Genomic DNA, 25,021 nt, shown 5'->3' on the forward strand with positions numbered 1-25,021 from the left:
AATAAGACCTATTAACAAGAATGCATTTCACAAATAAGACCTATTAACAAGAATGTATTTCACAAATAAGACCTATTAACAAGAATGTATTTCACAAATAAGACCCATTAACAAGAATGCATTTCACAAATAAGACCTATTAACAAGAGTGTATTTCACACATAAGACATATTAACAAGAGTGTATTTCACAAATAAGACCTATTAACAAGAATGTATTTCACAAATAAGACCCATTAACAAGAATGTATTTCACAAATAAGACCTATTAACAAGAGTGTATTTCACACATAAGACATATTAACAAGAGTGTATTTAACAAATAAGACCTATTAACAATACTGTATTTCACACATAAGACATTAACAAGAGTCAAAGTGTATTTCACAAATAAGACCTATTAACAAGGCCATGTATTTCACAAATAAGACCTAATAAGAAGACTATGTATTTCACACATAAGACATATTAAGAAGGTCTTATGTACATATGTACTTCACAAATAAGCAGTTGTGATCATTCTGAGAGGAGAATACAATACATACGCATGGTTTTGGTACCGTGTTCTCTTTCCTTGGTCCAGGCTTCGTCACAACCTTGTTTTTATGCACTTTAGTTCCTTCTGTGATATGCATGGAGAAAAACAAACAGCCTGTTTAAAACAATGTACAGTAACAACAACGTAGGCCTAATACATAAGTCCTGAAGTGTCCATGTGATACAAACAAATGCATCCCTACTTCCTAGGCTATATTTTCGTGTATGCTTATTTATTTGAAAAGGCTTCTGGGCAAACATGCTTTTTGTCAGCAATACAATGCTGCACAGACACTCACACAGTGCCACACATTTACACCAGGGAGCTGTCCAGAAACAGCCTTTCACTGTTGTCACTGGCAGAGCAAAGCCATTTGGGATTAAAATGCCTTAATTAAGGGCACCTCAACTGTAATAGTCTGGGTGGGTGGGTGGGTGGGGGTGTGGGTGTGGGTGTGGGTGTGGGTGTGTGTGTGTGTGTGTGTGTGTGAGAGAATCGACTCTTGACAAACCACCTTTGCCTCAGGTTAAAGGTTAAGGCTATAGTGTGTATGGTTATGGTCAGAGTAAGGGGCTAGTAGGGGATGAATGTGAGTCAATACAATGTCCTCACATAGTATAGTAAAACAAATCTGTGTTTGTATGTGTGTGTGTGTCATCATCACTCCTAATGTACAGTCTCCTCCCCATCATATGTATATATTTTCTGTTAGGATCTATGGGTAACAGTACTGTATGTTTGCATATCGTATATGTCACAAATGTAACAGTACTATATACCTGTATGTCCCTATCGCCATAAATGTCATGATGTCATAAATGTCACTATGAATTGAAAATGGGGGACCCTGATGTAAACAAGACGAAAGTCTTTCTCTGGTCTGCATCCCCTTAACAATTGTGTGCACGGAGCCGTACTGTATTGTACCCATTCTGCAATCTGTTAAATAAAGTTTTCATTCATTCATCACCTGAATGCGACACTGATGCTGCAGGCAGGTTGTCCCTGAGAGGAGGAGGGATGCGAGGATTCTTCTTCTGTGGTTGCCTGGTCTGTCTCAGCGTTTCCATCGGTGTTATCTGGTTGTCAGAAGTAGATTGATTGATTGATTGATTGATTGATTGATTGATTGATTGATTGAAAACGTTATTAACAGATTGCAGAATGGGTACAATACAGTACAGCTCAATACATACAATTGTTAAGGGGATGCAGACCAGAGAAAGACTTTCGTCTTGTTTACATCAGGGTCCCCCATTTTCAATTCATCATAACATATGACATACAGATAGACAGTACTGCTACATCTATACATTTATGTCACATACCAGATTTACATACCAGGTTTTTTGTAGACGGTTGATATGTTGCTGCTGTAGTTGTTGTAGTTGTTGTTGGAGCCTCCAGTAATCGCTCAGTCGTTATGTTCTGGACTGTGTCTGCTCTGCTGAATGTGACGGAAGACACCGGGTTGTTGGGGAAAACCAGTCCGGTTGAACGGATCAACACGTCGCCAGCATCGGAGCTCGACGAGGTATCATCTGGGTTTATATTTCTTACGATGTCCGATAACAACTGGGCCATGCCACTTGTCGATGCCACCAATGCACCAGACTGTGTCCCACCAACATTAAATGTTGGCTAATGTCAGTTACGTTGTTGTTGTTGTTGTTGTGTGACAGACGGTCACTTTTCTTTTCAAACTTCCCGCTTCATATAAAAGCTGCTGGATGATGATGATGTGTAAAACAACATCACCAGAAGAAAAGTACCTGAATAACGTACGTGCCTTTCTGGGGGAGAAACTGTAGCTCCACACGGGTGGTAAATACTACTAGTTTAGTTGCAATAGTTTCTTCTAATATGAAAACAAAACGTGTCCCAACGAGAGATGAGAAAACACAGCAACCGTTGCTCTGACAACAATGATCAGCACTTCCGGGTCGACTTCTTCTTCTTCTCTTAGTAGTGTATGGGGGGGTTTTGCGGCAGGCGACCGACATGTGATTACTGCCCTCCACAGGTAAGAAATATAATATGAATAATTAGAATCAAGAATCAAGAGGTTTATTGTCACACATTACATACCAGGGCATACAGTGAAATGCGGGTGGTCTTGCCCGCATTGATTGTGCAAAATACAATAATAAAATAGAATAAAATAGGCATTGAAAAAATCAAATAGATAAGACACAAGATATGCATGGTACGAAAAAAGACATGCTAGGTTCCTGAGAAACTGGTAATGTATCTAAACTATACAGTACCTCCTTATTTTAAAGTGTTTCTAAGATTCAATTTTTTTTAAAGTGACATTTTGTTTAAAGTGATTTTTTTGTAGCGGTTTCCGCATGAGTGGTGTGTGTGTGCTCAAGTGTATTTGTGAGTGGAGTTCAGTGTTCACTCAGTGTTACTTTAATTGTTAATTACGATAATATAATATATTAATAAAATACTCCTCCTACTTTTTACCTATATAATCCCCAACACATTCAAACGAAGTTTATTATTAAGCTTAGCTATATTCTAATATGTTTTGATATTCTCTCAATATGCAGATATTCTACTACATCTCCAATATGTTAACATTCATTGCCAGGATGGGAAAAACAGCTCGAACCAGCTTTTAGAAGCCCGTTAACATACACAAATAAATAACTACCACTTCTCACTCGCTTTATAATAAAAAAATATATATATATTTGATTGATCTGTGACAAACTGATTAAAAGACTCCCATCTGCCATCAAACTGATGTCTTATGAAATTAAGTCAGACACTTATCCACCGTCTAGTAAGGCTGGGCAATACGCCCCAAATATATCACAATATTTTTTAGTTTTGACAATAGTTTTCCAGTACAAATTACAATGTGATATGACATCTTTTTTGGGGGCTTTATCTTGTAATACTATTATTACTGTACTATTTCATTCAAAATTATCTATTGTCTTTTTAATACTGCTATTTTTGTATTGCCTTATATGCAATATGTATAGTGTATCATGGACAACGGTGGTGTAGTGGTTAACACCGTTACAGCAAGAAGGTCCTGGGTTCAGGTTGCCAGGTACCCAGGTGGGGTATCTCCCGGGTTGCCAGGTAGGTACCCAGGTGGGGTATCTCCCGGGTTGCCAGGTAGGTACCCAGGTGAGGTATCTCCCGGGCGTTTCTGTGTGGAGTTTGCATGTTATCCCCAATATTTATCCTCGATATTTCCGATGGAAAAACATGCACAACAGATCGCTAACGCTGTCGCGTCCCGGACGAAGACGCACAGGAGCACTTGGATTGGTACCCGGTATCGGCTACCCCAAAAAAATGCATGCGTGTGTGTGTGTTCCTATGTGTTGCCCATCTCGCATGTGTGTTCGCTGCATGACTACGTTGCAATGTGTGCTACGAATAAAGACTTCTTCAAGTCCAGTTTAATCTTGGACTTTGCATGGATCCATGACAGCATACCTTCCTATTCTATGCCTCCCAGCCCTACTGGTGGGGTATGATATGATATGATATATGATATTAGCATTTATAATGCACCCCCCAGCCAATTTTTACATTGGTCTGATGGTTTGATCTTGAGAGGGAGCTTATTCCAGTGTCGGCACCATCACTGCAAAGGCCCGGAAACCCTTTGTCACAAGTTATACGAGTGTATAGTGGTGATGTTGACCGCGTAGTGAATATACCGTACCTCTATTTCAGATCCACAAAAAATGACGTTTGATGAAAGAAACAAACAGAAAAGTGTCGTCTCTTATCCATCTTTATCTTAAAGAAACATTACATCAGCATTTACAACTACAATTCAATAGTTAAGTTTTATTTTACAATAGCAATGTTTACAAAGTAAAGTATATGAGAGAAGTTTCATAGTAAATAATAGAGATGCTGTGAGGAGCAGAGAGTCATGGCTTCACTACTGACGAGGCCTGGAGGCAGAGAGCGGCAGGCTAGTAAGCAAAATGTCACTGGTTCGATCCCTGGTACAGATCCATGGTGTGATCCAGCTGTGAGCTGGTGACTTAAGGGTGGCTGGTGTTACATTCATGGTGCCCACCATCTCTGTCTAAGTGCCCTTGAGCAAGTCACTGGACCCTGAAACTGTGCCAGGGACTCTAGACTGTGGGTGACTCTACTACTCTGCCCTCTCTGAAGAAATGTATGGGGGACTGTGTGTGCACGCGCGTGCGTGTGTGTGGGGGGGGGGGGACTGTGTGTGTGTGTGGGGGACTGTGTGCGTGTGTGTGTGTGTGTAACTAGGAGGGATACGAGTATGGTGTCTAAGTGTAATTAGGAGGGATATGAGGACTGTGTGTAACTAGGAGGGATATGAGGACTGTGTGTAACTAGGAGGGATATGAGGACTATGTGTAACTAGGAGGGATATGAGGACTGTGTGTAACTAGGAGGGATATGAGGACTGTGTGTAACTAGGAGGGATATGAGGACTGTGTGTAACTAGGAGGGATATGAGGACTGTGTGTAACTAGGAGGGATATGAGGACTGTGTGTAACTAGGAGGGATATGAGGACTGTGTGTAACAAGGAGGGATATGAGGACTGTGTGTAACTAGGAGGGATATGAGGACTGTGTGTAACTAGGAGGGATATGAGGACTGTGTGTAACTAGGAGGGATATGAGGACTGTGTGTAACTAGGAGGGATATGAGGACTGTGTGTAACTAGGAGGGATATGAGGACTGTGTGTAACTAGGAGGGATATGAGGACTGTGTGTGTGTGTAACTAGGAGGGATATGAGGACTGTGTGTGTGTGTAACTAGGAGGGATATGAGGACTGTGTGTAACTAGGAGGGATATGAGGACTGTGTGTGTGTGTACCTAGGAGGGATATGAGGACTGTGTGTGTGTGTGTAACTAGGAGGGATATGAGGACTGCGTGTGTGCGTGTAACTAGGAGGGATATGACGACTATGTGTAACTAGGAGGGATATGAGGACTGTGTGTGTAATTAGGAGGGATATGAGGACTATGTGTAACTAGGAGGGATATGAGGACTGTGTGTGTGTGTGTGTAATTAGGAGGGATATGAGGACTGTGTGTAATTAGGAGGGATATGAGGACTGTGTGTGTAATTAGGAGGGATATGAGGACTGTGTGTAACTAGGAGGGATATGAGGACTATGTGTAACTAGGAGGGATATGAGGACTATGTGTGTAACTAGGAGGGGTATGAGGACTGTATGTATGTGTAATTAATTACTAATTAGGAGGGATATGAGGACTGGGTGTATGTGTAACTAGGAGGGATATGCAAAAAGACAAATTTCAATTGCCTTGTGTGAATTCATAATGAAGTAAATCTTCATTATATATATATATATAGATATAGATCATATCCATCACAATCTTATGTGACGGCTACCCTTATCATGACAAAACTTGCTTTGAGTGTAAAATAACTCGTCTTTGAACCACCTACAGCTTTAATCTGTAGTACTTCCATCATGTGTTCTACATCGTGGACGGGGCTCCGACTATATTCATGCCCATGACCAGAGTCCCCTGCGTGGACGCAGAGTGAGGCTTTCAGGCACATCCTGCCTCGGCTCCAGCCAACACACCGTAGTAGTGTGATGAGGCACACGATTGGTTGCTTGCTTGCTTGGTGGATGCTCAGCCAATGAGATCGGCTACCTCCTCCATCTGAAAAACACAACAGTACAGACTTTAGCGGGTAGGGGGGGGGGGCAAATACGTTGCTAGTCGGGATGTCTCTTAATAAAAGAAAATCCATTGGTTTTGAAATCAATTTGGTTTAATCAAGATCATAATTGACTTTCAGACATGCTTAAATAAATAGTTGAGGACAACACACACACACCCTTCACACCCATTACAAACTAATGCCCTCAGGCAGTCGATACAGAGCTTCAACATTGAACAAAAGGGGCTTAGGTAGCTTCATGCCAACCTCCATCAGACTGCGGAACACCTAGGTCTGGTGGAGGCCGGACTATATGTTAGTTTGTTGCTAGGAAGAGATAGTGATATATGTTAGTTTGTTGCTAGGAAGAGATAGTGATATATGTTAGTTTGTTGCTAGGAAGAGATAGTGATATATGTTAGTTTGTTGCTAGGAAGAGATAGGGATATGTTAGTTTGTTGCTAGGAAGAGATAGTGATATATGTTAGTTTGTAGCTAGGAAGAGATAGGGATATGTTAGCTTGTTGCTAGGAAGAGATAGTGATATAATATATGTTAGTTTGTTGCTATAAAGAGATAGTGATATAATATATGTTAGTTTGTTGCAGAGATAGTGATATAATATATGTTAGTTTGTTGCAGAGATAGTGATATAATATGTTTGTTGCAGAGATAGTGATATAATATATGTTAGTTTGTTGCAGATATAGTGATATAATATATGTTAGTTTGTTGCAGATATAGTGATATAATATATGTTAGTTTGTTGCAGAGATAGTGATAAAATATATGTTAGTTTGTTGCAGAGATAGTGATATAATATATGTTAGTTTGTTGCAGAGATAGTGATATAATATATGTTAGTTTGTTGCAGAGATAGTGATATAATATGTTAGTTTGTTGCAGAGATAGTGATATAATATATGTTAGTTTGTTGCCGAGATAGTGATATAATATATGTTAAGTTTGTTGCAGAGATAGTGATATAATATGTTAGTTTGTTGCAGAGATAGTGATATAATATGTTAGTTTGTTGCAGAGATAGTGATATAATATATGTTAGTTTGTTGCAGAGATAGTGATATAATATATGTTAGTTTGTTGCAGAGATAGTGTGTTCATGTCAAAAGGAGCAGACTGACTCACATTCTGAGACACTTGTCTTTCCCTCCACTGACCACTCTCTGTCCATCAGGACTCCAGTCCACAGCGAACACCTGCACAGAGGACATACAGTCAACAGGAGAAAGACAGGATTAAAGGTGCACTACGCCATTTTAGAGGAGAGGGATTTGTTTGCAGAGCCTGCAAAAGACATTTACTGTAAGTCATCATAAATGAAAACAAGATGTTTTAATCAGTTATAGTATACATGGGATGGAACACTAGGTACAAGGCAGTGTGTGGGTCTGCATCAGTTATAGTATACATATGATGGAACTAGGGATGTTCGATATTGGCTTTTTTACCGATATACCGATATTGTCCAACTCTTAATTTCCGATACCGATACCAACCGATACCGATATATGCTGGGTTTCCCCCCCAAAAAAACGGAATAATGTCAGGTAATTAACATTACTTTTATTACATGCCGTTTTAACATTCGCCGAAATGCTTGATTGTGATTGGTCAATAGCCCCCGACAGCGGTGAATAATTTTTCGATAACTGACCGCTGCCATGGGCAACGCGCAATAATCACCGGTGATTATTGCTTTTCGCAGCTGGAGCAATCAAGCCCACTGACACACACTGCATCAGTGCAATCAGACACACCTGCCGGCTGCCGGCGATAATAATAATCACTTTATTTGGGCTGACAGAGCCACAGAACAACTGCGTCTGCATTTGATCTCGTCTTGTCGATGGTGTAAAATGAATTAGGTATATTGTTAGTAAGTTAGCCATGTAATAAGCGGGATAATGTATAGCCTATACTCGGTCATTGTCGCAAAATAATTGACCTTCACTACGTTTAAAACACCTCGGCGCGGCGCCTCGTTATTCTAAACTCTGTGTCGGTAAATTATTTTGCGACAATGACCTCGTAGCTATACATTAACACTAGGTACAGGGCAGTGTGTGATGGACCACTAGGTACAGGGCAGGCAGCGTGTGATGGAACACTAGGTACAGGGCAGCGTGTGATGGAACACTAGGTACAGGGCAGCGTGTGATGGACCACTAGGTACAGGGCAGTGTGTGATGGAACACTAGGTACAGGGCAGTGTGTGATGGAACACTAGGTACAGGGCAGTGTGTGATGGAACACTAGGTACAGGGCAGTGTGTGATGGAACACTAGGTACAGGGCAGTGTGTGATGGACCACTAGGTACAGGGCAGCGTGTGATGGACCACTAGGTACAGGGCAGCGTGTGATGGAACACTAGGTACAGGGCAGCGTGTGATGGACCACTAGGTACAGGGCAGCGTGTGATGGACCACTAGGTACAGGGCAGTGTGTGATGGAACACTAGGTACAGGGCAGTGTGTGATGGAACACTAGGTACAGGGCAGCGTGTGATGGACCACTAGGTACAGGGCAGTGTGTGATGGAACACTAGGTACAGGGCAGCGTGTGATGGAACACTAGGTACAGGGCAGCGTGTGATGGACCACTAGGTACAGGGCAGTGTGTGATGGACCACTAGGTACAGGGCAGTGTGTGATGGACCACTAGGTACAGGGCAGTGTGTGATGGACCACTAGGTACAGGGCAGTGTGTGATGGACCACTAGGTACAGGGCAGGCAGTGTGTGATGGAACACTAGGTACAGGGCAGGCAGTGTGTGATGGAACACTAGGTACAGGGCAGTGTGTGATGGACCACTAGGTACAGGGCAGGCAGTGTGTGATGGACCACTAGGTACAGGGCAGCGTGTGATGGAACACTAGGTACAGGGCAGCGTGTGATGGAACACTAGGTACAGGGCAGGCAGCGTGTGATGGAACACTAGGTACCACTAGGGGGCAGCACAGTGTCTCCCTCACCTCGTCCGCGTGACCCGGGAGGTCCATGTTCAGCTTCCCGGTCTTGACGTCCCACACCTTCAGAGTGCTGTCACTGCTGCCGCTCACCAGCAGCCTGCTGTCGGCCGACCAGGCCACCTGGTAGACCGCTGCCACGTGGCCGCGCAGGGACGTCAGGTACCTGGAGGGGGGAGGGGGGAGGCACACACACACACTAAGGTTAGAGCGCCCTCTCCAGGGCAACAGCAGTGCTACACATGCTGCTCATTTAACCATTTCACTACCACACTACAGAAGGTTAACCCTTTCACTACCACACTATAGAAGGTTAACCCTTTCACTACCACACTATAGAAGGTTAACCCTTTCACTACCACACTACAGAAGGTTAACCCTTTCACTACCACACTACAGACGGTTAACCCTTTCACTATAGAAGGTTAACCTTTCACTACCACACTACAGAAGGTTAACCTTTCACTACCACACTACAGAAGGTTAACCCTTTCACTGCCACACTACAGAAGGTTAACCCTTTCACTACCACACTACAGAAGGTTAACCCTTTCACTACCACACTACAGAAGGTTAACCCTTTTACTACCACACTACAGAAGGTTAACCCTTTCACTACCACACTACAAAGGGTTAACCCTTTCACTACCACACTACAAAGGGTTAACCCTTTCACTACCACACTACAAAGGGTTAACCCTTTCACTACCACACTACAGAAGGTTAACCTTTCACTACCACACTACAAAGGGTTAACCCTTTCACTACCACTACAGAAGGTTAACCTTTCACTACCACACTAGAGAAGGTTAACCCTTTCACTACCACACTACAAAGGGTTAACCCTTTCACTACCACACTACAGGTTAACCTTTCACTACCACACTACATAAGGTTAACCCTTTCACTACAGCAGGTTAACCCTTTCACTGCCACACTATAGAAGGTTAACCTTTCGGGGCGGTTAGGTGGCGTAGCGGAGATTGCGTTCATCACCAACCCCGGAGCTGTGAGCTGGATTCGCCTGTTCGCCTGTTCGAATCCAGCTCACAGCTCCGGCGTTGTCACCAGCTTGGCTGGCCGTTCACACTAATACAATTGGCAGTATTAGAGGGTGGGAGAAGCTGGCGGGGTGGGTCCGGGTCGTTGTAAACAGCGACTCCTACAGTTCGGTCGGGGCGCCTGCTAAGCGCGGATGGGACCTGAGTGGGATAGTGTGATCCTTCCACACGCTACGCCCTCTCGGAGAATATCTGCGCTGCCAGGTGAAAAGAAGCGGTTGATTGGCTGGACGTGTGTCGGAGGAAGCACGTGATAGCCTCCACTCTCCCAGATGATCTGACTGTGGGGGGTAAGTGCGCAGCGACCAGAAAGGGGATTGGGAATTGGCATAACGACTAACATTGGGATGGGAGAAAATCGGAGGAAAATGGAGGTGGAAAAAGATTTAAAAAAAAAAAAAAAAAAAAAAATGTTAACCTTTCACTACCACACTACAGAAGGTTAACCCTTTCACTACCAAAGGGTTAAGACACCTCATCGATAGATTAGATTGCGTAAATTGACCTTGATCAAAAGATTCCAAAAAAAAGGTACACATTCAGCCCACGGCCCCCATCTGATGAGATGCCGTCTGCTGCTAGATGTAGGTCAGTTCATAAATCATCCACACCGGGAGGACAGTGCAGGGAAGGAGACATACGATCATAACGCTCATCGTCTCATTATGCCAACTTGAAATGATAGTGAAATGAAACCACGGCCTTCTGGGAACCCCCTCGAGGACCCCTGGCGGTCCCTGCTCTACATTCACCCCCCCCCCCCTCCCCCCACCCCACCCACACACACTTACTTCCCAGTGCGTCCGTCCCAGATCTTGATGGACTTGTCGAAGGAGGCGGAGGCGATGAGCCTGGTGTCGGGGGAGAACAGCACCTCGTTCACCAGGGCGCTGTGTCCCGTCAGCCGGGCCAGGGGCTTCTTGTCCTCCGCGGGGTTCCACATGAACATGGTGAAGTCGTCCGAGCCGGACACCAGGCGCTCCGGAGCGGCGCCCTGCACAGCCGAGGACGCAGTAACAACACCACGTTTACATTTAAATGGTCAAATGGTGCATTTTATACATCTCTTTTATCCAAAGCGCTTTACAATTTGTTCCTCACATTTTACCCATTCACACACACATTCACACACCGACGGTGGAGGTGCCAACCTGCTCATCGGGAGCAATTAGGGGTTAACCGTCTTGCTCAAGGACACTTCGACATGCTGCTCGGGAGAGGAGCGGGAATCGAACCGGGAACCTCCGGATTACCAGACGGCTGCTCTACCTCCCGAGCCACTATCGACGCCCCAACATTTAGTAATTTAGCTGAACGCTTTTATCCAACGCGACTTACAAGTTCTGTACGACAGGTCAGCAGGAAGGACACAACTCTGTCAGCTGAGTAACAATGTTCATCAAACAGTGTTGAAACGTGGGCGCTGCAGTGTTGAGGGCGTAGTAGTAGTAGTAGTAGTACTACTAGTACTAGTACTACTACTAGTAGTAGTAGTAGTAGTAGTAGTAGTAGTAGTAGTAGTAGTAGTAGTAGTAGTAGTAGTAGTAGTAGTAGTAGTAGTAGTAGTAGCAGGGTTTCCGTTAGAAAATACTGGGGCCGGTCTCAGTGTCCTGGAAGATTTCAATCTCCCGGACAAATGTGAGAAATTCCGGTCAGTTTATTGAGCTTAAAAACAATTGATAGGCAGGCTATATAAAGAATGACATCCTCAAGGCATGTAGATTTATAATATTTTTACTTAAAACTAGGCTACTTTTGCGTATATACAGTCATTAATATATTCCAAATAAAATAAGTCCCTCGAGACTCCGTGCTGCTGCTGACTTGAAATCAAATAGGTGTCTCTGTGGGCAGTCGGCCCGACAGCAGTCTGTTATAATCACGTGATCGCTGAAACCAATGACAATCTCCGCCTCCCAACGAAGCGATAAACGAATCCCAATATTATGCAACTGCAGAGCCAGCGGCGCTATCAGGTCCGGTCTGGGGACCGCTCAGCAGCGCCACCCACCCAATGGCTGAATTGGAGTATTGCACTGTGCGGGCACACCTATGAGCTCTGCGGCTCTGCACTTGCATGCTTCTCGCTAATCCACCATCAAGCTCCCGCCCCGCCATTCTCATCAGCAAACCACAGGTGGCGAGGGAATTATTTTCACAGGACATTTCCCAACAGATTTCCCCGGTAAAAAAAAAACGTAATTACCCGACAACGGAAACCCTGAGTAGTAGTAGGTAGTAGGGGTGGACGGTATAAACGGTATACGGTATAAACGGTATTAATTTGCTCTACGGTATGGATTTTGACTATACCGTTTAACCGGTAGAGCAGCTCTAAAATAGCAATGACGTCATGTAACCACAGCGTGACTATTTCAATCGCATTTGCCCCTAAAAATAGATAGAATTAGTCATAGATAATAGATATGTGCAAACTGGAAAAAGTTATTTAGGAGGCTTCGCGCAGTGGGCGTGTCAACACGCAATTGTCATTTCATAATAAACACATATCACCGCGGCGCACAGCAAGTTTCAATTTCAGTTCCTGCCATTTTTAACCAGTGGAGAAAGGTAAGATATTTCCCTATCGTTTTTCTTATATGAATTATTCTACGTTAATAAAACATACCTGGTGATCAACTACAGTTTGCTGTAAACATTACGATATGTGTGTAGTGTTATGATAACGACGGCAGCAGCGGGAGCCGGGAGGAAGGCGTGCAGCAGTGGATTTGCGAATAGCATGCAGCTGCAGAGCCGCAGAGCCAGTGGCTCTTTCAGGTCTGGTCACAGGCCCGTCAAACAGCGCCCCCCCACCCTTGCGCCGTTCTGACCCCCATCGTCTCTAAGCATTTTGTGTGTCAATTTGTTGACACATGTGTCAATTTGTTGACACATGTGTCAATTTGTTGACACAATTGTCAATTCTTAAAGCTGAGGATGAGTGGCACCTTTGTCTCAATTCTTATTCAATTCAATTCGCTCTGCGGCTCTGCAGCTACATATGCTTCTAGCAAAATCCAGCCCCGCTGTTTGCAATGGGAGCAGGAGTCTCGACTCGGGACTTATTTTATTTGGAATATAATGACTTTATACGCAAAAGTAGCCTAGTTTTAAGTTAAAATATTATAAATCTACATGCCTTGAGGATGTCATTCTTTATATAGCCTGCCTATCAGGCAAAAAAAATTATTCTAACAGAAACACTGATACCGTGATATATACCGTTACCGTCTATGCTTCAAATTATACCGTGATATAAATTTTAGACCATACCGTCCACCCCTAGTAGGTAGTAATATAGGCAAGCAAGATTAATTAGTGGAAGAGTGCATGATAGTAGAAGACAGTACGAAGGTAGATATGTTTTTTGTATCAGGCCATACAATTATATTGGTATCCAAGATTAGATTCACATTTATTGTCATTATACAGCACAGGTACAGTACAACGAAAATAAGTTTAGCATCCAACCAGAGTGCAAATGTAACAGTAAAGTGCAACAGCAATATACAATGTACAGGATATTAAACTGGGTACAAATTCAAAATATACAAATTAGTACTATTGAGTGTAGTGCTAATCAGATGTATGTACAGAGTTGTAGTATGATATGTACACAGTGATACAGGTGTAAAGACAGCAGCGTAACTAGTCCTTTTCCCTGATATGGAAAAGGTCATCAACCTGGCTCTCCACCACACTCTCCACCACCTGGAAACCCCTAACACCTGCACCGCATCCTGTTTATTGACGTCACTTCAGCTCAGCCTTCAACACCATCTGCCCCAATAACTGAAGCAACATGTAACATGTCAGATAACCAAACTAAAACAACTTAATTTACTGTAATTTTTATACTTTCATGTTTCTCCAATAGATTTTAAGAGAATAGGGATAGTTGTGATTTTTGGAATCATACTAGCTCTGGCTAGTTAGCCACAAACCAATGCAAAGTCAATGGGGTCAAGCTCCCGTCTCTCTACAAGCCGACTGAAGCTCACTGAAATCTACTCCGTGTGCACTCACTGTGGAGTAAATGTCAGCAAGCCTCGGTCAGCCTACACACAGACCGGAGCTTGACCCCATTGACTTTGTATTGGATTGTGCTGAGAAAGGACTGATCAACCACAACACTAGGACGTAAGAAACGGGGCCAGGGTTCTAAAAATCAGAACTATCCCTTTAAATCTCTATTGGTCTATGAGAGAGATGGATCAGTAGATGTAAACACAACTCACCCTGACTTTGTTGTATCTCTCCAAGGCTCTCTCCTTCAGTTCCTCCACTAGGGACACAGAAAGACTTTATTAAATAACTCACAACACTACATTTTAACATCTATTTGGCCTGTCTGTACATCTACACACAACTACACACACCTAGTCAGCACCTCCACGGTATCATAAAGACATTTCTACAACCAAAGTAAAGACACTAAACAAACAAGTCATTACCGAATAACATATCCCAAACTCCGCCCTCTTTTCTTGACCCTCCTATCACAAACGTTGCTTTCCCCAGACACGCCAGGAGAGGGTCAATTGATTACTATAACACTCCTATACTGATATTCTAGATCAGGGGTTCACAAACTTTTTTATTCCACGACCCCCTTTTATTTAGGATTTCTTTTGGCAACCCCACACTTAATGTATCACGTAATTTCAACGTGGAATTAAGGAATATCAGAATAAAAGCACACGAATTTGATCATGCATATTTATTAGAACATTTGATTACAGCACTATGTTGTCAATACACATTTATAAAACGAGGCATATTTAGCCTACCCACAAGCCCACTTTGGGTCGCGACCCGTAGTTTGAGAACCACTGTTCAAGATACTACTTTACTTGCACCGACCACATGTACTACTCACATACGTTAGCAAGATCACCGTTTTCTAATGGATTAATGTGGACAGTCCAGTGTCAATGTGTCATCGTATCACTGCCTTCCAGGGCTCGAGACTAACGATGTCCCGTCGTCCCGGAGACGATCAAATATTGATTTGGGACGAACAGAAATATTTGCTGGGACGCATCCGGGACGGAGAGGATTTTTTTTTCACAGAAAATGTCAATTGGCCGACTGTCAGTGCGCGCATATATTGCTGTCAAATGAAGTCTAAACGTAGCGTGATTTGCCAAATCCAATGACTATCTCCGCCTCCCAACGCAGCAATACGCTCATCCAGCATCAAGTTCCTACCCACCTCTCCTCCGGTATAGTACGCGCTGTGCACCGTACGATTGCAACGGTGCTGAACCTTTTTTTGCGGAACTTAAATCCCCACGTAATTTATCAACAACACTGCGGTCTGCTGTGAGCATTATAAAACAAACGTGTGTTTAACCGACCGTGAATTAAAGTGTCAATGCTGTTTGTCATTTTAACAGCAGATACTTTCTTAAATGCCATCCTCCCGACAGAGCAGTGTGACGGGGAGCTCTGATGGGTTCGATTGCTGGTGTTAGCATTAGCTGAAGAGCTAGTTTTAGCTTAACGTTACCTTGGCTAAAGTTGGGACTAATCATAATCCAGCAATAATGGCTGCAGACCTGCAAGCAAAGTACAGCAATTTGGCGAAGGAGTATTCCAACGTAAATCACATTTTCACCAGTAAAGTTAGTCTTTCCATCTGCAGCTACATGCTAGCTAACCTAGCTCATGTTAGCGTCGTCACTGAACCACCTCGCGTACACAATTAATGACATGTTGCGGACAGCCATATCGGTGACAATGTTTAGCTTTTAGTGCCAAATGATAAGAGTCTGAGGCGGAGTCTCAAAAGAGAATGTTGAATATTTATTGTGCAAAAATCACAACAGATCCTCTCCAACGGAGCCTTGTAGCCGAGTAGGGTGGGTATATCTGCAGAGCCACTTGGTAACGAGTGCAACACCGTGTAATGTCCGTGTGGATCGTTGGAGTAGGGTATATCTGCAGTGCTGCAGCCTCATACTCAGTGTATAGATTTGTATTAGTATCAATGCAATGACATTATGTAGTTTAAAGCTAAACTTGATTTGATCTTTATTTATCTCTAACATTTTCAACCATAAACACACATTTGTAATAACAAAAAAAAATAAAACGAAATAAAATACATTTAAATATATTTTCCTATGGAAGGAATAATCAACATGGCTCCAATTGGTTGACTATAACAGCACCGTGACCAAATATCCCTATACTAGCACCTTGTTAAACACTTTTTTTTATATTTATTTTTAATCATAATTATTCTTGTGAAATCTTTCCACCATGGGAGCCTTTTGACTAAATCAATTTATTCTCCCCTTCTCTGAAAGGTGTTTCTTATGGCAATAACAACTATAGACAACAAAACCAAAGTAAAGAAACTACATTTGATTTTTGGGACGGTTACATTCACTTTGGGACGGTTAAAATTGTATTTCGGGACGGTTCTGGGACGGTGGTGAAAAAAGTTAGTCTGGAGCCCTGCTGCCTTCACCAAGCTCTTGTATAATAATAATAACAACAAAGTAGAACTCTGGTGCTCTACTCATTGGAGGAGGGGGGTCTACTCACGTGATCCAGTGAGGTCTTGGAGGTTCACTGTAGCAGTGGAGGGTTCGAAGGCTCCAGTACGGAGGACATAGTCTGTGCTGAGAGCCAGCGTGTTCACCCAGTGGGCGTGGCCCTGCAGAGTGCGACACTGGACACCCTACACACACACAGGTTTGGTTTTATTTGTCACATATAAAGGTGCATCTACACATTATAGTGAAATGCTTGGTTCTGTATGAGCCTCCTGAGATTGTGCTCCATACAGTAAAAAAGTTTAAGAATAAAGACCAAACACTATACAAAATATACAAAACTAAAACGTACAAAATCTATCTTCTTGTCCGACTCTGAAGAAGACGGTAAATGCATTTCCCATAATGTCGGCGTGTTCCTTTAAAGTGCAGACATTCAGCTTTCATTTCAGGGTGTTACAAACTAGGGCTGACCCCTATTAGTCGAATAATCAATCGAAAGGAGCCGTAGTCGACTGCCAACCTCTTAGTCGAATGCAAAAGATAATAATAATAATAATAATTTTATTTTTGTATCATTCTTTCCAAAAGAAAAGAGGCCTAAAAGCGTGGCTAACGCTAATGGCACGCATACCAGAGGCTAACTGCCTAAGAAAACAGGCACAGAGGCACTGAAAGAGGATTTCACCCATCGAATGAACACACTAGACTAGACAAATATCAACATGTATCCATCAGTGGACCAATTGCATGCTTTTGTAGAGGACAAGAAGCCTTCCGTCGACTCCTTCAGACATTAACACTTTGAGTGCCAGCAGGGGGCGCACAATTTAGCGCTTGAGTGCCAGCGCTCTATTCAATGAGAGGGCGAGCACATTTGCGAACGCATAAACTATATCTTAAATTCTGGCTGTGTGTCTAATACGCCCGTCGCTTATCAATGACTTGCTTGCAGTCAACATTGTCGAAACTGATTGTTTTTTCATCTGTACATTTCCGTTTTATACCATTTTGAAAAACGCTTGTTTTTGCAAATTTCCAAAAAGAAAAGTGATTCTGCAGGAATCGCCCTTTACTGGAATACACAAAAAACGTTGTCATTTTTCTGCCTATTTATGAATCGTTTTCAAATAAACGCTAGATTATCGATAGTATATGTGTACTTGGGCTGAAAAATCGATTATCTTATTTCCTGATCAGCACACACACATAGGGGACACGTTGATATATCTGTGAAAAAAGCTCCGATTACCCCAAGACTGGTCAAATAGATTCCTTACCTCAGATCAGATGTTCTCCAAAAAGATTATTCCAATTCCTGATCGCCATTCCAAATATTGATCGCGTTTATTGATCCAACGCTGGGTGCTCAAAACACATATTCCACGCTGTTCTGAGGGACCACAAAGACTGCAATCGGCTCGGATTACATGCCTGACAAGTAAAATGTGGATTCCGGATTTTCTTTTCCCCATGTGTTTTCATTCAGTCCAATCCAAAGGGTGCATTACCATCCGGGAGACGATAGGGGGTGGTATTTTCCCTGTTAGAGCTCAGAGAGAGTCCCAGTGGTAACGTGAGGCTAGATTGATGAAAAATTCATGGAAATCGCTAATAAAAAATAAAACGATTAATAACGAGATTTCTCGACGTTGGCACTGAACGGTTGGCAGGAAATAACGAGAATTCTCGTTGTTGGTACTCAAAGTGTTAACACATTAATTGCCATGCATTGAGTGCCAACAACGAGTAAACTCGTTTTTATGATCGTTATTTCTTTTATTCGCTATTGGCATTCATAATTCATCCAGGAAGCCTCCGGGAGCCAGCTGGACCCTGTCTTGATATTGCAACGCCTCAATACCGCCGCCTGGTGGATTTCGGGCGAGTTACACTCCACTCTAAACCGGAAGTGGCGCTCTGTGCATCGGGGGAAAAGGCTCCACCAGAGACATCTTGTAACGTGGATCAATATACACACCTCGAGTGCATTGGATCGCTTTCGAGACGCAAGAATCAATATGCTTTCGGCGTTTATTGCGTCATACAAAGCAATTTTTTTTCGGTTTATTAAATTTTTTTCATAGTCGACTAATAGTCGACTATCGGCTAATTTCGGCCTATCAAAGTCGACTATCCAAATCCTTAGTCGAGGACAGGCCTATTACGAACACACACACACACTCACAGACACAGACACACAGACAAGTCTTACATCTTTGGCTCTCCAGACTTTGATAGTCCTGTCCTGTGAGGAGGTATAGAGCAGTCCGTCTCCTCCCCACTTCACACAGGTAACGGACTGGGTGTGTCCCGTCAGGATCTTCTCACAGCGGCCCAGAACAGTGTCCCACACGCGCACAGAGCCGTCCTTAGAGCTGCTGGCCAGGTACCGACACTCTGGGTTACTGAGGGAGGGAGGGAGGGAGAGAGAGAGGGAGAGAGAGGAAGTAGAGGGTGGGTGAGAGGGAGGGTTGGAGGGAGGAGGAAGAGAGAGAGGAGGGAGAGGGTGGGTGGGAGGTCGAGAGAGAGAGAGAGAATGAGGGAGAGAGGAAGTAGGAATTCAATACAATCCAATAGCGGCGTTATAAAGAATAATGGATAGTAGACCACCTACGGCACCATGAAAGAACGAAAGAAAAAAAGATAAGAGTGAACTGAAGAGAGAGAGAGAGAGAGAGAGAGAGAGAGAGAGAGAGAGAGAGAGAGAGAACAGAACACCTACAGGTGGAGGGGTTCCCAGCAGAGCCATGTGATCCACTTGGAGTGTCCACTCAGAGTCTTCCCCAGCTGCTGGCCGGTCACCGGGTCCCACAGGCAGATCTAGACGCGACACAACACACAGTAAATACACAGCTCTACTCTCAGATCACACGCTATGCAATGAAGTGTGTGTGTGTGTATCAAATCAGAAAGCGTACCTGACTGTTCTTGCACCCTGAGGCCAGCTTCTTGCCATCGGGTGACCAGGCGATGGTCAGGACCCAGTGGGTGTGGCCTAGAAGCAGAACAACAGTGAGCGTCTAAAACACACTGACTTCCACACTGCTGCTACCAAAAACCAATGCAGCAAAGAAAACTGTTATATAGAGTAGGGATGGCACCGAATCAGGTACTTTCAAGGGTACCGACCGAATCACATCGGTACTACAGAGTACCGATTCACGAGAGATCCGCCGGTGCCACATTTCGGTACTGTCAAAAAATAAATTTATATATATATATTTTTTTTACTTACATTTTTTTTATATATTTTTTAGTTAGACAACATCAATGTTTTGTTTACCGCGAAAAAGAAACCTATGAAGTGTGCCGCACGTTCACACGCACAATACACACTTACCTAGGATTTGACTTGATTCAACAACAAAGCAGTCGGGGCAATGGCAAGCCGAAAACGGTCACAAGTGTTGTTACACTTTACAAAGCTAGATGCAGACAACGCTCGCTGCAATATTATATATGATAATAAATTATTTGAAGTTTGGATTATTTTTTTTACAATTGAGGTAGGTAGATTACATTTTTAGAGACTGAAGTACAGAAAAAAGGTACCGTTGGGTACAGGTATCGATTCAAATGTGAAAGGTACCCAACCCTAATATAGAGCCATGTCATATTGGAACAAACTGCCAGTACATCTTACACAGATAAGCAGTAAGATACGTTTTTAAAATAATTTTGCAAACAGCATTGAGACAAAAATAAATAAGTTTACATTAAAGAAAAACACAGATACTGTAGTTTACACTGTAAAGATATGACTGTCTGAGAGTTTAGTCCCTTTCATTGTATTTTCTGTGATCTGCTACTCTGTTTGTGTACTGTAATGCTATTTGGATTTTTTTTTATATGTAGGAATATTGGAATACATTTTTAAATGTATGCTACTATAATGTTATGCATGCATCTTATGTCTGAAATGTATGCAATTTTTTTATTTTGTCAATTTGTGTGCCGATTTTATGCATATGTTCATTTTATACTAATTGCTGTGGTGCACTCTGGACTGCGGTCCATGTGTGAAGAGTACTATATAGATAGTTATTCATATTTATTGTTATATTGTAGAAATGTGTGCATTGAAATGTCTGTAAAGTCTCGACTACATTGAAAATGAGGGTGACCTCAATTGTAATTTCGAGAATAAATAAAGGTTGATGTTGGGATCCCAGCGAACAAAAAGTGCAATACAAATTCAATTTATTATTATTATGTACTGTTTTGTTGTGTGTGGACCCCAGGAAGACTAGCTGTTGCTGCGGTGATGACTAATGGGGATCCGTAATAAAGATAAAGAAACATGTAGATCTCTGGTGAACCGGGCTCCTAGATGAACAGCGGTGTCAGAATACCTCTGGCAGTGTGCTGAGGGGTCTCTGTGTTCAGGTCCCAGAAACGCACGCTGGTGTCTCCAGAGCCGCTGGCCAAGTACCTGAAACAGAGCAAGAGGTCAGGACGGCTTCTAGTTTTGACCAGAAATACATATTCACCGCCAGCCTTCCTTGCACCGCCACGTCAGAATAGCAACATAGTCACAGTAGACATAAAGTAGACGTGAAGTACATACTAGACATAAAGTAGTCGGGCTATAGTCTGCGACCGTCGGTTGTGTGATAGTAAAGGGTTACCCTTCTGTCGTGTGGCAGTGAAAGGGTTAAGGACTAGATGACTAAACCTGACCGGATAGCGGTGGTGGTGGCCTGGTGGCGTTGACTCACTTCCCCGTGGGGCTGAAGGCGGTGGAGATGACTGCCTCCGTGTGGCCCTGCAGGGAGCTGGTGCAGCGGGCCACGGCGCGGACCCGGAACACGGCTTGCGGCTGGTAGACCACCGCCAGCACCTGCTCCGTCTCCGCCCCCAGCGCCGCCACACACGTCCTCAGGCTGGACACGATCTCGGCCTCGCCGCGCACAAAGAAGGCCAGAGGGACCGGCTCCTCCTGCGCGAAAAAAAGGTGATGACAGGTGACGACACCACCATAATAATAATAATAATAATAAACGCTTCACAACAGAAAATAAGACATAAAATGAGCACATAAAGTGCAGACATATAAAATCACAGTTTTTCATCATTAGGATCTAACATCCCAACAGGCCACCTTGTTTATGGTTTGATTCAGTTTTAAAATTAATAAAAAGAGTAAGATAGAATAGACAGAGTAAAATAGTGCAATAAGTAGTAGAATAGAACAGACATGAAATGAGCACATAAAGTGCAGACATATAAAATAATTTTTTTTTACAGTGCAATAAAATAGTTCTGGATTACTGTTTATTAAAGTCGTCTTTACCTTCTCACAATGTCCTCTCCGATTCCTTCTCTAATTGTGCCACGCTTTTTATTTATAATAAAAACACAAGAATAAGATACATGTGTTCTGATGATGAGGACGAGCGCTCAATGAAGAAACCCCAATCCCAACATGCCTATAGATACTTGAAATTACACACTAAGCATGCATTACATGGCCCATAATGGCCCCCAAACAGCATCAACATCCATGCCCCTTTGATGTGAGCCTGCACCCCCTCTACCAAGCACTTCTTCAGGCCTTTTACTGATGCTCTCTGCCACAGGGACAGATCTGGAGCTTCTTTCCCTCTACACCTTGATGCATACATCCTTTTCATAGTCCTGTCCGTTCCGTGGTCTGTTCGAGCTTCAAAAAGGGAATACCATTTTAACACCTTCCTTGAGGAGATTTGAAACCAGGAAACTAACGTAGTCTAGTCTACCTCCCAAGATACACAGAGAACTGACCAGCATGATCATACTGTGACAAACGTGCATTGATAATGGTTGTAAGTCAGCTAAGTGGTCCTTTAGTCAAGCACAGGAAGGTATTACGAGTAGGAAGGTATAGCATGGATCCATGCAAAGGTACGGATTTAGACTATAAAGTTGAAGATGGCAATTCTGTTTGGGGACCATTATGGGCCACGTCATGCAGTTGTAGTGTATAATTCAAAAGTATGTATTTATACAATTGGCAGTATTAGAGGGTGGGAGAAGCTGGCGGGGTGGGTACGGGTCGTTGTAAACAGCGACTCCTACAGTTCGGTCGGGGTGCCTGCTCAGTGCGGATAGGATCTAAGGGGGGTAGTGTGATCCTTCCACACGTTACACCCTCTCAGTGAGAATCCGCGCTGCCAGGTGAAAAGAAGCGGTTGATTGGCTGGACGTGTGTCGGAGGAAGCAGGTGGTAGCCTCCACTCTCCCAGACCGACTGTGGGGGGTAAGTGCGCAGCGACCAGGAAGGGGATGGGGAATTGGCATAACGACTAACATTGGGATGGGAGAAAATCGGAGGAAAAAGGAGGGGGAAAAAAGAAAAAAAAAAAAAAAAAAAACGTATGTATTTATAGGCATGTTTAGACTTTCTTTTGGCAATCATAATGGGAGTGGGTTTCTTCATTGAGCACTTATCCTTATCATTAGGGCACAAGTATTTTTTTTTAATCCACTTTCTCCTTATTTTTTTCTATTTTTCTCACATCCCAATTTCGTGTTTCCAATTCTCCCCTCCCCTGTCTTGAACGTTGCTCGCATATGCCCCCCACTGGTCGGTTGTAGGGAGGATAGAAGCCTTGCATCACGTGTCCCCTCCGGTACATGTGGAGGCAGCCTGTCACATCTTTTCACCTGCCAGCGCGGACTCTCATTGGCGAGGTGTAACGTGTGGGAGGCTCACACTACCCCCGCTATTTCCTGTCTCTACTGTGCAGGCGTCCCCAACCGACCTGTAGGAGTCGCTGTCCACAACGTCCAGATTACCACCCATCGACTTCCACCCGCTGACTCTGCCAATTGAGCCAGTATGACGGCCGGCCCAAGCCGGAGGCAACGCCGACAGCCGGAGTCTCTTGCGTTGGTGATGAGCGCAATGTCCGCTGCGCCACCCAGCCGCCCCATTAGGGCACAAGTATTGTGTGTTTTATTATAAATACCATCGTAAAAAAGGATTCCTTGCATCGGTATTAAAAAGTTTAATAAAATAGACTATTATGAATGAAGTAGTATCATGACAAATGTATTACAAGATAAATACATAAAAAAGATGGAAAACTATACCTTCAAATACCGTTATACCGTCAAAACCTCAAATATATTGTCATTGATTGATTGATTGAAAACTGTATTAACAGATTGTAGAATGGGTACGATACAGTATGGTCATATGGTATTCGGGGCATATAGCCCAGCTCTACTTGAATCCAGGCGATTACCTTCTGCATCAGGGCATTGCAGACCAGCTGCAGTTTGTCCGGGGTGATGTCCAGCGGCACATCGAAGGGGGAGCCCAGAGCCTCTCCCTCCTCATTCTGGAACTGGATCAACAGTCGCTCCACATCTGTACTGCTCGCCATCCTCGATACCAAAGGTCCAAAACTAGAGTGTGAAACTGGGGAGATCCGAGATCGCACCACAATAAACGTCAACGTCACCGGGGGAAGCCTTCTTCTCATTATTATTCTCTTCAGGGTGCCATGTCTCAAGATGATTGATTGAACATTTTATTAACAGTTGTTAAGGGGATGCAGACCAGAAAAAGACTTTAGTCTTGTTTACATCAGGGTCCCCCATTTTCTATTCATCATATGACATACATGACATACAGATAGACAGTACTGCTACATCTATACACTTATGACATAACAGATTTACAAATACAGAACTGTTTGTGATACAAAAATAGTCTAAACAAGAGTATATACATTTGATGAAGAAACTGTACATTAACACGCATTGTTGGTGCGTTAAAACCATAACGGTTAGCACACACACATGCACTTTCTCACGTGTCAGTGCTTAATGTGTTATGAATCTCCATGGAGACTTTATTATATCGAACCAGAAAATCGGTGTTAATCTTCACAACAATCACCACACACGATCATTGACAACTGATATTAACTTAACGTTAGCTCGTCGTGTTAGCCAGATGATCACCTTGATCACTGTACCGCAAACGCCCTTTACGTCTTCTCCATACATATTTCGCGTGAGGTCAGCTTTCAATTTATTATAATTCATATCGCATTATCTCAATGTATATTTACTCGCAGATGGACTGAGTTCTCACCTGTGTCTGCTGCTGCAGCGTGGCTCTCCTGTCACACACGTGTTTAGTCCAGCAGCTCCTTCCTGGAGCAACATCGGAGGGATTACGCAGTAGCACACACGGAGCGGTACTCCAATAGGGTCCAGCTGCAGCGCCGGAGATTCGTAGGGCGTAGGTTCGTGGCTG

At 43.4% G+C, this 25,021-nt stretch overlaps 1 protein-coding gene across 1 annotated transcript; it reads right to left on the reverse strand.

The window, feature by feature from the left end:
* Positions 1–4,288: 4,288 nt before the first annotated feature.
* On the reverse strand, positions 4,289–24,908 carry nle1 (notchless homolog 1). Its single transcript, XM_084336768.1, has 13 exons — positions 24,857–24,908; positions 24,000–24,175; positions 21,489–21,709; positions 21,123–21,202; positions 19,689–19,765; positions 19,493–19,590; positions 18,983–19,175; positions 16,817–16,952; positions 14,500–14,546; positions 11,050–11,252; positions 9,204–9,363; positions 7,356–7,426; positions 4,289–6,208 (listed from the first exon to the last, which is right to left on the reverse strand). Exons 2-13 carry the CDS (start codon positions 24,138–24,140, stop codon positions 6,196–6,198), a joined length of 1,440 nt encoding a protein of 479 aa, XP_084192894.1. The 5' UTR covers positions 24,141–24,175; positions 24,857–24,908; the 3' UTR covers positions 4,289–6,195.
* Between the last annotated feature and the right edge of the window lie 113 nt (positions 24,909–25,021).

The sequence above is a fragment of the Notolepis coatsorum genome (genome assembly GCF_963971535.1).
Source record: "Notolepis coatsorum genome assembly, chromosome: 2".
Classification (NCBI taxonomy): Eukaryota; Metazoa; Chordata; class Actinopteri; order Aulopiformes; family Paralepididae; genus Notolepis; species Notolepis coatsorum.

Excerpts from the sequence above, each read along its gene's own strand:
- nle1 (XM_084336768.1), bottom strand. The coding sequence starts at position 24,140 with ATGGCGAGCAGTACAGATGTGGAGCGACTGTTGATCCAGTTCCAGAAT. Across the intron at positions 14,547-16,816 it reads CCAAGACCTCACTGGATCAC|TGGAGGAACTGAAGGAGAGA; the intron begins GTGAGTAGACCC and ends CTGTGTCCCTAG. Across the intron at positions 11,253-14,499 it reads AGAGATACAACAAAGTCAGG|GGCGCCGCTCCGGAGCGCCT; the intron begins GTGAGTTGTGTT and ends TCGGCTGTGCAG.